The sequence below is a fragment of the Heptranchias perlo genome, chromosome 18 (assembly GCF_035084215.1).
Source record: "Heptranchias perlo isolate sHepPer1 chromosome 18, sHepPer1.hap1, whole genome shotgun sequence".
NCBI lineage: Eukaryota > Metazoa > Chordata > Chondrichthyes > Hexanchiformes > Hexanchidae > Heptranchias > Heptranchias perlo.
Genome location: NC_090342.1, coordinates 38,748,082 through 38,761,562, shown reverse-complemented (window position 1 = coordinate 38,761,562; position 13,481 = coordinate 38,748,082). Strand labels below are relative to the sequence as shown.

The following is a 13,481-nucleotide window of genomic DNA, read 5'->3' as shown; positions in this document are numbered from 1 at the left end:
TCAGACAACTACTGTATAAAGGTGGTGAAAAATTTTATGATCCAATTGCTAAAGGCACTGAAGTGTTCATCAGTGAATGGTCAGTCGAAAATACTTTCACTGAACATTATTGTTTAAGTCCAAGCAGCTACTTTATAGTCAGGGTCAAGAAAAACAGTACTGAGGTCATTGAGTAGGATGGCCTCCGATTTTCCTGATAGTTCCTCACCAGCATGGGGACAAAAACACAAAGATCTTACAATCCAATTCACTCAACTCTGCCATCAGGAAATTTATTGATATTTCATATTACAGATTTTTAAGGCAAGGGGCCTTGAAAAATGCTTTTAAAAATGTCTCCTATCACTGAGGAAAGTCAGTCGGTTTGTTTAGGGTAGTCCTCTTAAAAAGGCGACCATCAAATAGAAGTTTTGGGCAGTGCTGTACCACATGTGATTCTACATTTGCCACAGTAGATCCTGCGCCCATTGGATCTGAAATGATCAGTGTGCAAAGGTTCAAGAACAAGGTTTTCTTCAACCAGCAGGACATTATTAAGATGAGTGCGGTTTCCTCCGCACAGATTTTATGAATGATCCTGGAAATCAGAAGAAATACAGGAAAGGCATAAAAACATTCATTTCCAATAAATCCAGAAACTGATCATCTAACTGTTACTACTGCAGTACTGGAATAGAAATACAGAAAAATTTACAGCACAGAAGGAGGCCATTCAGCCCATCGTGTCTGTACCGGTCGAAAAAGAGCTACCCAGCCTAATCCCACTTCCAGCACTTGGTCTGTAGCCTTGTAGGATGAGGGTTTCTGCCTCTATCACCCCCTTTCAGGCAGTGAGTTCCAGATCCCCACCACCCTCTGGGTAAAAAAAATTTCTCCACAGCATCCCTCTAATCCTTCTACCAATTACTTTAAATCTATGCCCCCTGGTTATTGACCTCTCTGCTAAGGGAAATAGGTCCTTCCGGTCCACTCTACCTCAGCCCCTCATAATTTTATATACCTCAATTAAATCTCCCCTCAGCCTCCTCAGTTCTAAAGAAAACAACCCCAGCCTATCCAATCTTTCCTCATTGCTAAAATTCTCCAGTCCTGGCAACATCCTCGTAAATCTCCTCTCTACCCTCTCTAGTGCAATCACATATTTCCTGTAATGTGGTGACCAGAACTGTAAACAGTACTCAAGCTGTGGCCTAACTAGTGTTTTATGCAGTTCTAGCATAAACTCCCTGCTCTTATATTCTATGCCTCAGCTAATAAAGGAAAGTATCCCGTATGCCTTCTTAACCACCCTATATACCTGTCCTGCTACCTTCAGGGATCTGTTGACATGCACTCCAAGGTCCCTCTGTTCCTCCCATTTATTGTGTATTCCCTTGTCTTGTTTGCCCTCCCCAAATGCATTACTTCACACTTCTCCAGATTGAATTCCATTTGCCACTTTTCTGCCCACCTCACCAGTCCATTGCTATCTTCCTGCAGTCTACAGCTATCACCCTCACTATCAACCACACAGCCAATTTTTGTCCTGGCTCCTTCAATAGAATCTCTGTCCTGAAACATTACCACTGTGTCAGCTGTGGCTCAGTGGGTAGCACTCTCGCCTGAGTCAGAAGGTCGTGGGTTCAAGTCTCACTATAGAGACTTGAGCAGAAAATCTAGGCTGACACTTCAGTGTAGTACTGAGGGAGTGCTGCACTGTTGAAGGTGTCGTCTTTCGGATGAGGTGCTAAACCAAGGCATTGTCAGCCTTCTCAGGTGGACATAAAAGATCCCATGGCACTATTACAAAGGGCAGGGGAATTCTCCCCGATGTCCTGGCCAATATTTATCCTTCAACCAACACCTTAAAAAAAAATTATCTGATCATTATCACGTGGCTGTTTGTGGGACCTTGCTGTGCGCAAATTGGCTGCTGTGTTTCCTACATTACAACAGTGACTACACTTCAAAAATTCTTTATGGGCTGTAAAGCATTTTGGGATCTCCCGAGTTCGTGAAAGGCGTTATACAAATGCAAGTTTTTCTTCTGTCTTTCTCGGTAACCTCAATTGTCTAATAGGATTTAAGTCACGATGGAGTCCACTCAAGACTTGACTTCATCTCTTTTAAGGATACCTGCTGTAATGTATATTGAGGTTATCCTGCTTGGTCATGAACAGAAAACAGCCGGTGGTTCAGTTAACACTGCATCTCCATGACATCAAGACATGGAACATTAGTTTCTACATGGACTATCCAGAACTTCACTCACTTGTTGTGGACCTGTTCCTGAAGGACAGCAGAGCTGACCAAACTACCTGGACCTGATGTCTGATTATGTGCCAGGCAGCTTGCGGTCGTATATGCTCTCTTGTCTGTGCCTGACAAAGGAGGTGACCCATACTGCAAAGAGCAACAGTGGTCACAGTTTGCTTAATATATTTAACGGCATCATTTCAAACCGACCAAGATAGGCTCAATATGACAGTGTTCCTCGCTACTTTTCTCGTCAGGCTATTCATTTATTTGACTTTGGACACTGAACAACGAGAAAGGCTGATTTCTTCAATAAAGACGATTTTGATGAATAAACATTTTTTTTTGTCTCTTTTCCCTTCCCCTCATTTGGGCCTCCCTGCAATATGCACCATATCTTTTTGAAAAGGTGGATTGACAATCTTTAGCATTGGTCTCTGTCAATGCTGCTTGGAGGTGTACACAAGCAGTTTATGCATGACTCTCACCGTCTTCCCGTATGTGGATAAGCACCTCAATTCTGGTCCTGCTACCTCATGGCAGGACACATCAAGCAATAGGTGTGCAAACAATCAAATGTACAAACCCACATCCCAACACTCCACGGCACAACACACTGCATCTTCTTATGAATGGCTAAACCTGATCAACTGAATTTGGCAAGCCTTGTAAAAGAATGAAACCGGTTTTCAAACTTCTGAGCTAAAAATGGGAAGGATTATAATAGTTTAGCTTTCATGTCAATGCGTGCTTTAAAAAGGATCAGCGAGTGACTAATTGGGTATTTAAATCCCTCAGAGCTCTGCATCTTTGAAAAAAGGAAAATATGATCAACACACCTACAGAAGTGCAATTTTCAATAATGTATATAGTCAGGTTGATGTGAACAGAGCAGGATAGGAGTAATATAGGATACCAACATAAAATCCCTCTAGCATTATGAACTCAACGTGACCGACATCAAGAATTTCAAGCTGAGAGGGAGTCCTGGCTATCTTTATTATCACGAGACACACCTGGACCACGACTTTAAAGGATAGGGTAAAGTGAACTCTGTCTGAAATTGCCTGTTGAGTAAAGAAGCTGGATATAAACCCATAACCTATCTGTTTACCATCTTGAAACTCTCTGTTCTGAGATCCCAAAGTGCACACAATGTAGAACAATAGAAGATGTGAACAGTGATCTCAGCAACATAAAAGTAGCTAAAAGGCAATAATGTAATTCCTACAATGTGGTTTTCTCTTGGAATGCTTCCAATTAAACCCTCCACCTGAAAACTTATTTACAAAAAAATTATTCAATGTATTCAGCTCGCCCAACCAGAACCAATGATGTAAGCAAAGAACACAGTAGGTTCCCACAACTCAGAAGACTGACTACAGAATCATAGAGTGGTTACAGCATGGAAGGCGGCCATTCGGTCCGTCGAGTCCGTGCCGGCTCTCTGCAAGGGCAATCCAGCTAGTCCCTCTCCCCTGCCCTTTCCCTGTAGCCCTGCAAATTTTTTCCCTTCAAGTACTTATCCAATTCCCTTTTGAAAGCCACGATTGAATCTGTCTCCACCACCCCACCCTGGCAGTGCATTCCAGATCTTAACCACACGCTGTGTAAAAAAAGTTTTTCTCATGTTGCCTTTGGTTCTTTTGCCAATCAACTTAAATCTATGTCCTCTGGTTTTTGACCCTTCTACCAATGGGAACAGTTTCTCCTGATCAACTCTGTCTAGACCCTTCATGATTTTGAATACCTCTATCAAATCTCCTCTCAACCTTCTCTGCTCTAAGGAGAACAACCCCAGCTTCTCCAGTCTATCCACGTAACTGAAGTCCCTCATCCCTGGAACCATTCTAGTAAATCTCTTCTGTACCCTCTCTAAGGCCTTCATATCCTTCCAAAATTGCGGTGCCCAGAACTGGACACAATAATCCGAACCAGTGTTTTTAGAAAGGTTCATCATAACTTCCTTGCTTTTGTACACTATGCCTCTATTTATAAAGCCCAGGATCCTGTATGCTTTTTTAATCACTTTCTCAACCTGTCCTGCCACCTTCAAAGATTTGTGCACATATACCCCAGATCTCTCTGTTCTTGCACCCCTTTCAGAATTGTACCCTTTAGTTTATATTGCCTCTCCTCGTTCTTCCTACCAAAATGCACCATTTCGCATTTTTCTGCGTTAAATTTCATCTGCCACGTGTCCGCCCATTCCACCAGCCTGTCTATGTCCTCTTGAAGTCTATCACGATCCTCCTCACTGTTCACTACACTTCCAACTATGTTGCTTGTGTTTTGGTTTACCAATTTACTGGTGTTAAAATTGTATTCAATAGCATCTTACCTTGTCCTCTCCACTTTAAACACCTTCATAAATCACCTTATTCAACCATGCCTTTTAACTCCACTTGTGTTCAGTGTCCATATTTATACCAGTGAAGAAGCTATATGAATAGAAGTTTGTTTTTGTATCCTCAATGTACTTAGAAATTTGTTCTACCTTAAGATAGCAGATTGGCTTGGTTGTAATTTTTCGTCTTCGCACTGTACATTACTCCTGAATAGAAATTTCTTGGCGATTGTCATTCGACAACACTTGAGGACATCTTCAACCTTAAGCTTTTCATCTGGATAACTTACCTGCCACTTAAAAGGCCTAATTAATACAAAATCTTAAAATGATTAATGATAAAAATCATTCTTTTTCTTTACTTTTATAGTTAATTACATGCTTACTGTTCCTGACCTCATACATATTTGTTTGCTTTTTATATTCAAAATCACCATTTGAAACTCTCCAAGGCAGCCTCAATATGACAACTCACTGCTTTCCCCCGTTGAATGGTTGGACATTCATTTATTGTCTGTGGACACTGAAGGATGAGGAAAGCTAATTTCTTGGTGAATAAAGGTGGTTTTTGGTGAATGACTGTTTTCTGGAATAACTAGTCGAGTTCAATAGAAGGTAGCTGTTCTGTGCAGGATTTGCTACACATCATCCTGATGAATAAAAGGTTTCAACTCCCAAATTGATCATCCAAATACAATGCAACAATTAATCACTCAAAATGTCACTATAAAGCAAAACTGGACCACTTGAATAGAAGCAATAGTTAGGCTCCCAATTATTACCAAAGCACAGCAAGTGAGATTGACCATAGGACCAAGGGATTGGCATTATTCCATTTTCTCTACTCCACTGCTAGTTTCACTGTCCATGAAAGCAGAAAAACTATTAATGAGCACATAAGAGGAAACTAAATACAAGAGTCACATGTGCAAGTCCACAACTAAGTATATTGTTCATTTCATTAGATCTGATTTATATAAAAAGGTTTTCTTTCCCTTTTAGTATAGGAGCGGCAGCTATGGCTTGTCTACGCATTAAATTGAAATTGGAGAGAGATGTGGGCGAAGGCAATACACCAAAAGGAGTAGCCCTGTTTCCAAGAAGAGATGAAACATGTGACGTGTGATGGATTCTACCCTCGCTCCATACAAAACTGCATATTAGTTAGATTTGAAGAAATGCATTTTTGGGCAGGTCAAGACAAAGGATTTTTGTGACAAACGTTTTAGAAACAAAGGCACGTATGCTTATGTTTTGGAATTTCAGGCACATTTCACAGCCTACTCCATTTGCCTGGATCCAGATCTTGTATAAAGGACAACTACTCTCTGCTGTGTAATGCCATTACCCTAAGAGCAAGTCAAAAAATGCAGGTTCCCAATTATGTTTTTTCTACACTGCAAACTTCACTAAGATATCAGTCCATTGATACCAAAAGTGCACACTTTTTAATTTTGTGAAAATGTATCATAAAAGTTGAAGCAAAATAAAAAGTCTGCAATAAATTCGTTGGTGGTCTGGAGAAAAGAAAGGAACCATTAGATATAATTTTGCAAGAAAGGACTAGAAATTTAAATGTTGATTTTTCTTTTTGGGGGGCAGAGGTATGAAAGGCAATTTTGAGTTGAGGTGACGTAAGGGATCCTTTTACAGAAAATGAAAAAAGTAGGCATTGCAGTAAAGGATACATGGATTGTTTTCATCAATGCTGCAGTTGTCCAGGATGAGTGGAATGCCACCCAACTCACGAACCTGTATTGAACATCAGAAGAAAAATGTTAAACTCAAATCTAGCATAGTAATAGTTTTTTTTTGTAATTTTCCATATATCAGTTAGGCTGCTCTATAATACTGAGTGCACTGAGGAGCATGTCAGGCCTTGCATGACCTGTCCACTTATTTCTCATCATCTTCCCAAAGAGGGTGGGAAATACCATTCCTGGGTTGAGTGAGCAGGCTGGTGACCTATTCCCCGTCGTCTGTCAACTGTGCCCGGTGATATCAGGTGCTCCAGGCCACTGAAGCTCGTTGAGCAACTCCCACCCATTCTCACCCCTCTCTAGCAGGGATGAAAGACCACCATCAATGGCACTTTAACACCAGTTGCATGGATTTGTACAGAAAGATTCTCACTTGCTTCTACTTGTCCACCTGGGGATAGGAAGCAGCTGCTATCCTCCACTCAGCACTTCAGTCAAGTTTGGCAGTATGAGGCAACTGCAGATACAAATTCATGCCCTACCATTCCATAATGCAGCAATGTTGGTGCAATAATTTCTAAAAATTAACAAACGGAAGGGAGAAAAATTACAAAACAAAAATAAATTTTGGGGATTAAAAAGCCTTAATATAAACAAATCTGAATAGCAAACTCTCAGAGGGAGCATCCAGGTTTAGGAAGGTACAGCATTTCCTTTTTCATGGTATTTCAAATTAAAATTGTTCTAAATAGTGTATGTTTTTACAATATATCGCAGATTTAAGGCAATAACTCTAAAATCTTACCCCAGTAAATACAATTCAATGCTGTTTGTTGCAGTCACATATAGGTGAATAAATATAAATACATATATTCCCTACACAACAATGGGCCTCTTGCACACCTCACTTTAGATGATTTACAAGGTAACATCAAGTTTTACAACTCTGTCCAGTCTAAATAAATGAATTAGAAGCTGAGTATTCAGAGATGCAAATCATTCAGTACACCATCAGAATCACACTAATCTAGAGATGCCAATAGTAATTAAAATAGTACTGTGAGGCTAACCACCCTTCTAATAATAAATTTATGTAAAACACATCTTTGACCTGTGTTATTAATCATTTGTCTGTCTGCTTTATACACAAAAAGTAGTGTGACCAGATTGCAGTGAAGTTTCAACTAAAAGTTGCAAGTCACTGCACTTTGACATCACCTGCAAGAGCAGTTAAAGGTGATGAAGCAGAGTGCATTAACAAAAAGATAAATCAAAATAAAACTCCAGCTGCAAATGAATGGCAAGCTCATGCAGGATAGACTTGTTTGAATCCAAATTATCTTTCCTCCCATTAAAACACAGCAACATGCAAGTTGTTGCCCAAGTAAACAGATTGGCACTGTACACATCAGAAAGGGAAGGGATGCAATCTGAATCCCCTCTCCTGCTGAGTTCCTGACCTCATCTGTGCTGCACAGGGTGGCACCAAGAGGAGGTGAGCATTTCCCCACAGGGCAAAGGAATTCTCACAGAAGTCTCCAATGCTGGCCAGCCAACTGCAGCATTGGCTGGTTGTCTGTGAGCAGTCTGATCACCCAGAATTCTCTATCGTAGATGCACGGCCTCGAGGAGTGCATTCGGCAAGGAGCAGGAGCAAAGAAAGGAGTGCATAAGAGTACATCCAATTAGAAGAGAATACAGATTAATAACGTTTTCAGAAGAATATCTCATTTATAAGATTTGGCATTGGAGTTTTCTCTCTCTAGTGAAAGGATTTATCATTAATAATTAAGGACAAATCAAAGCAAGTTTTGATTTTTAATAAAGTTTGTTCTATACGTTGCTGCCATTTTAGTAAAAATCAGCTATACTTTCATTAAATAAAAGTGGCTATGAAACTGAAATAAAAGATCTATTTTTTTTTAAGTTTACTATAGTACAGTCCACTGTGCAGGTCACACCTACAACGTGCAAATATTGCAGCACAACTTATGAGTTTTCTTTTGTCAGTTGATATTTTTTTTATTCGTTCATGGGATGTGGGCGTTGCTGGCAAGGCCAGCATTTATTGCCCATCCCTAATTGCCCTTGAGAAGGTGGTGGTGAGCCGCCTTCTTGAACCGCTGCAGTCCGTGTGGTGAAGGTTCTCCCACAGTGCTGTTAGGAAGGGAGTTCCAGGATTTTGACCCAGTGACGATGAAGGAACAGCGATATATTTCCAAGTCGGGATGGTGTGTGACTTGGAGGGGAACGTGCAGTTGGTGTTGTTCCCATGTGCCTGCTGCGCTTGTCCTTCTAGGTGGTAGAGGTCGCGGGTTTGGGAGGTGCTGCTGAAGAAGCCTTGGCGAGTTGCTGCAGTGCATCCTGTGGATGCTACACACTGAAGCCACAGTGCGCCGGTGGTGAAGGGAGTGAATGTTTAGGGTGGTGGATGGGGTGCCAATCAAGCGGGCTGCTTTATCCTGGATGGTGTCGAGCTTCTTGAGTGTTGTTGGAGTTGCACTCATCCAGGCAAGTGGAGAGTATTCCTTCACACTCCTGACTTATGCCTTGTAAATGGTGGAAAGGCTTTGGGGAGTCAGAAGATGAGTCACTCGCTGCAGAATACCCAGCCTCTGACCTGCTCTTGTAGCCACAGCATTTATATGGCTGGTCCAGTTAAGTTTCTGGTCAATGGTGAACCCCAGGATGTTGATGGTGGGGGATTCGGCGATGGTAATGCCGTTGAATGTCAAGGGGAGGTGGTTAGACACTCTCTTGTTGGAGATAGTCATCGCATGGCACTTGTCTGGCACGAATGTTACTTGCCACTTATCAGCCCAAGCCTGGATGTTGTCCAGGTCTTGCTGCACGCAGGCACGGACTGCTTCATTATTTGAGGGGTTGCGAATGGAACTGAACACTGTGCAATCATCAGCAAACATCCCCATTTCTGACCTTATGATGGAGGGAAGGTCATTGATGAAGCAGCTGAAGATGGTTGGGCCCAGGACACTGTCCTGAGGAACTCCTGCAGCAGGGTCCTGGAGCTGAGATGATTGGCCTCCAATAACCACTACCATCTTCCTTTGTGCCAGGTATGACTCCAGCCACTGGAGTGTTTTCCCCCCGATTCCCATTGACTTCAATTTTACTAGGGCTCCTTGGTGCCACACTCGGTCAAATGCTGCCTTGATGTCAAGGGTAGTAACTCTCATCTCACCTCTGGAATTCAGTTCTTTTGTCCATGTTTGGACCAAGGCTGTAATGAGGTCTGGAGCAGAGTGGTCCTGGTGGAACCCAAACTGAGCATCGGTGAGCAGGTTATTGGTGAGTAAGTGCCGCTTGATAGCATTGTCGACGACACCTTCCATCACTTTGCTGATGATTGAGAGTAGACTGGTGGGGCGGTAATTGGCCGGATTGGATTTGTCCGGCTTTTTGTGGACAGGACATACCTGGGCAATTTTCCACATTGTCGGGTAGATGCCAGTTTTGTAGCTGTGCTGGAACAGTTTGGCTAGAGGCGCAGCTAGTTCTGGAGCACAAGTCTTCAGCACTACAGCCTGGACGTTGTCAGGGCCCATAGCCTTTGCTGTATCCAGTGCACTCAGCCGTTTCTTGATATCACGTGGAGTGAATCGAATTGGCTGAAGACTGGCTTCTGTGATGGTGGGGATATTGGGAGGAGGCTGAGATGGATCATCCACTCGGCACTCCTGGCTGAAGATGGTTGCAAACGCTTCAGCCTTGTCTTTTGCACTCATGTGCTGGACTCCACCATCATTGAGGATGGGGATGTTTACAGAGCCTCTTCCTCCTGTTCGTTGTTTAATTGTCCACCACCATTCATGACTGGATGTGGCAGGACTTCAGAGCTTTGATCTGATCTGTTGGTTGTGGAATCACTTAGCTCTGTCTATAGCATGTTGCTACCGCTGTTTAGCATGCATGTAGTCCTGAGTTGTAGCTTCACCAGGTTGGCACCTCATTTTTAGGTATGCCTGGTGCTGCTCTGGCATGCTCTTCTGCACTCCTCATTGAACCAGGGTTGATCCCCTGGCTTGTTGGTAATAGAGTGAGGAATATGCCGGGCCATGAGGTTACAGATTGTGCTGGAATACAATTCTGCTGCTGCTGATGGCCCACAGTGCCTCATGGATGCCCAGTTTTGAGCTGCTAGATCCGTTCTGAATCTATCCCATTTAGCACAGTGATAGTGCCACACAACACGTCGGATGGTGTCCTCAGTGCGAAGACGGGACTTCGTCTCCACGAGGACTGTGCGGTGGTCACTCCTACCAATACCGTCATGGACAGATGCATTTGAGACAGGTAGGTTGGTGAGGACGAGGTCAAGCAGGTTTTTCCCTCATGTTGGTTCGCTCACCACCTGCCGCAGGCCCAGTCTGGCAGCTATGTCCTTCAGGACTCGGCCAGCTCGGTCAGTAGTGGTGCTATCGAGCCACTCTTGGTGATGGACATTGAAGTCCCCCACCCGGAGTATATTCTGTGCCCTTGCTACCCTCAGTGCTTCCTCCAAGTGGTGTTCAACATGGAGGAGGACTGATTCATCAGCTGAGGGAGGGCGGTAGGTGGTAATCAGCAGGAGGTTTCCTTGCCCATGTTTGACCTGATGCCATGAGATTTCATGGGGTCCAGAGTCAATGTTGAGGACGCCCAGGGCCACTCCCTCTTGACTGTATAACACTGTACCGCCACCTCTGGTGGGTCTATCCTGCCGGTGGGATTATTAGTCCAGGCCTCTGGATTACTAGTCCAACAACATAACCACTATGCTACCGTACCCTCAGGTCAGATATAACCTTCGCAACAAAGTGGACAATACACTGGATTTTACACCAAGTCTAAATTATTTGCAATTGCTGCTGCCAATTTTAAAATACGGTGCCTTGTTTTTAAGTGCATTCTTTAAAGAAAGTTCGAGTAAATATTCCACTATTCCCTCTGAGTGGAACATCAGAACATAAGAAACAGGAGCAGGAATCGGCCATACAGCCCCTCAAGCCTGCTCTGCCATTCAATCAGATCATGGCTGATCTTCAACCTCAACTGGAAATTAGAAGTTGTGTCCTACCAATTCCAAAACCAAATTTTTTTGTACATTCTTTAAATTAACCCCTATAATCACTGCATCACTCTGCACCTCCTACACTCAGCATGATTGCAACCCTCACTTCCCCACACCTCACTACTTGGCCATGACAGGCACAATCTCAAAATAGCTCAGAAAGCTGTCACTAACACCCCCTTCTTTCTTGCAAGAGAAGATCGCACACAATATGAGGCAGCAGGCGGCCACATCAGAGACTGCCCGAGCACCCTCTTCCCACTCGAGGACGACGTGCTGGACATCATGGCTGAGGCAAGTGGCAGCATTGGAGGAGGCGTTATGCAGGGTTTCTTCACATCGTACCCTATTCTCAATTCTATTTCACCCTGCACATTCTGCATGACAATCTGCAGCTGCTTTCAGCTGCTGCTCATCTCTCTCTGCTCTCTTTTCACACCAAAAGCTAACCCTTGTCCCTCTCCTTCATTTCAGGTGCTAAAAATGTCAAGTTCCCTTCAGGAAGATACAGCGTCACTTGATCTGATCTGAGCAAGCAGCATCTCTGAGACTATCACCATGCATACTTTGGGGGGTAAGTTAGAGGAGGGGCATTAGTACACCGCAGGTGCCAGATCGCTGGAGGACGACATCATATACTAAGCTCTGCTGCAGATGGCTCAGATGCTGATTGAGGAACAAGACAACCGAAGGAGGCCAATGGGCACATACCAGGAAATGTAGGTGCACTGGGCAGCCTGCCAGCAAACTTACACACAATGGCTGAGAGCATGGAGGAGTCCAGTTCCAAGTTGTGTCAAGGCTTCATGTGGAGCATTATGTCAAGCATGGAGGGAGTGGTCAGCTTCATTAACATGATAGTGGGACCCACTATGTTGGAGCTTGTGGTGACGGCTTCCACGGCAGCTCATAAGGCCGCCATGAAAACTCAGACTACTGCCATCTTGCCTCTGGGGGCCAGCACTGACCGGGGCTTCCAGAGTGTCACAACACTCCTACACTCTCTACTGTCGGAGTACTGAGGTGCAGTGCCAGGAGATTGGCCTTGGCTCAATGGGAGAGGCACCTGCTATCCTCTCTAAGGACGACAGCGTGCCTGCCACCATCTCCACCAATACCTTTGATGGTATCATACGGCCATCTGGGTCACACTGCTCCGGCCCACGCTGAGATTCTGTAGTCTGTAGCCGGGTCGTCAAAGCCCAGACCTGCTCGAGGGTGCCCATCACTGCCACTGAAGTGTCCTCAATGGAACCTCAGAAGCCTTCCATCTCCCAAGCTGTAGGCATTGGGGATATAACCCTTAGGAGCACTAGGATAGATAATCAAGCACCCAAGACAGGCACTAGGAGGTTGCAAAAGGGTGATTCTTAATTATTCCAGTTAATTGTTATTCAAATCTAAAGTGAGTTGTTGAAGTTTCTGTTTTCTGCATTTTTTGTTGGTGTTCATATTTGTAGCTCACCACCACCTTCTCAAGGGCAATTAGGGATTGGCAATAAATGCCAGCCTCGCCAGCGACGCCCACATCCCATGAACAAATAAAAAAAGTCAGTTGAAGCAAAGACCCATGAGGCTCAACTGAAGGAAGACAATCAGATGCTGTCCGGGAGCACGGTGGTGATAAGGATTGTGGGAATATTTGTGTATTGGGGACAGCAGGGACAGTGCAGGTGAAGCACGTTGCTCTCTCAGAGCTCTGGCAGCTTGGGTGACTGGTGGTTGATGCGGCTCCTGCTCTTCCTCCTTTTCGTGCTGTTGTTCCTCCTCCTCCAATTCTTGCTGCCCAGATGGTGGTAAGGGCTGGTCCCTCACCATAGTGAAGTTATGCAGTGTGCAGCACACAACCACAAATCTGGAAACATGGTCAAGGGGTGTACTGTAGAGCTCCTCCTGAATGGTTCAAGCAGCAGAAGCGTTGCTTGAGCACGCCGATGGTCTGTTCAATGAGATTTCTGGTGGTAGCATGGCTTTCATTGTAGGCATGCTTTGCGTCTGTGCCTGGGTTCCTGACAGGAGTCATGAGCCACGTCCGGAGGGAATATCACTTCTCACCAAGTCGTCAGCCTGTGACCTAACTACCTGGTTGGAATAAAGGCAAGACAGAGGACTGGCGCAGGATGACTAA

The 13,481-nt window shown here is 44.2% G+C and overlaps 1 protein-coding gene across 5 annotated transcripts in view; it reads right to left on the bottom strand.

Moving 5' to 3' along the window:
* Positions 1 to 13,481, bottom strand: part of atxn10 (ataxin 10) — a 224,048-nt gene that overhangs the window by 32,466 nt on the left and 178,101 nt on the right. For 4 of the 5 annotated variants that reach the window (XR_010966231.1, XM_067999737.1, XM_067999736.1 and 1 more), the window contains exon 10: positions 6,271 to 6,334. The exons of the other annotated variant lie outside the window; for it this stretch is intronic. Coding sequence is in view for 3 of the 4 variants with exons in the window: in XM_067999737.1 (XP_067855838.1) it covers positions 6,271 to 6,334 (64 nt within the window). In the remaining variant the exon portion in view is untranslated. The remainder of the gene's footprint in view (positions 1 to 6,270; positions 6,335 to 13,481) is intronic. 5 annotated transcript variants of the gene reach the window in all.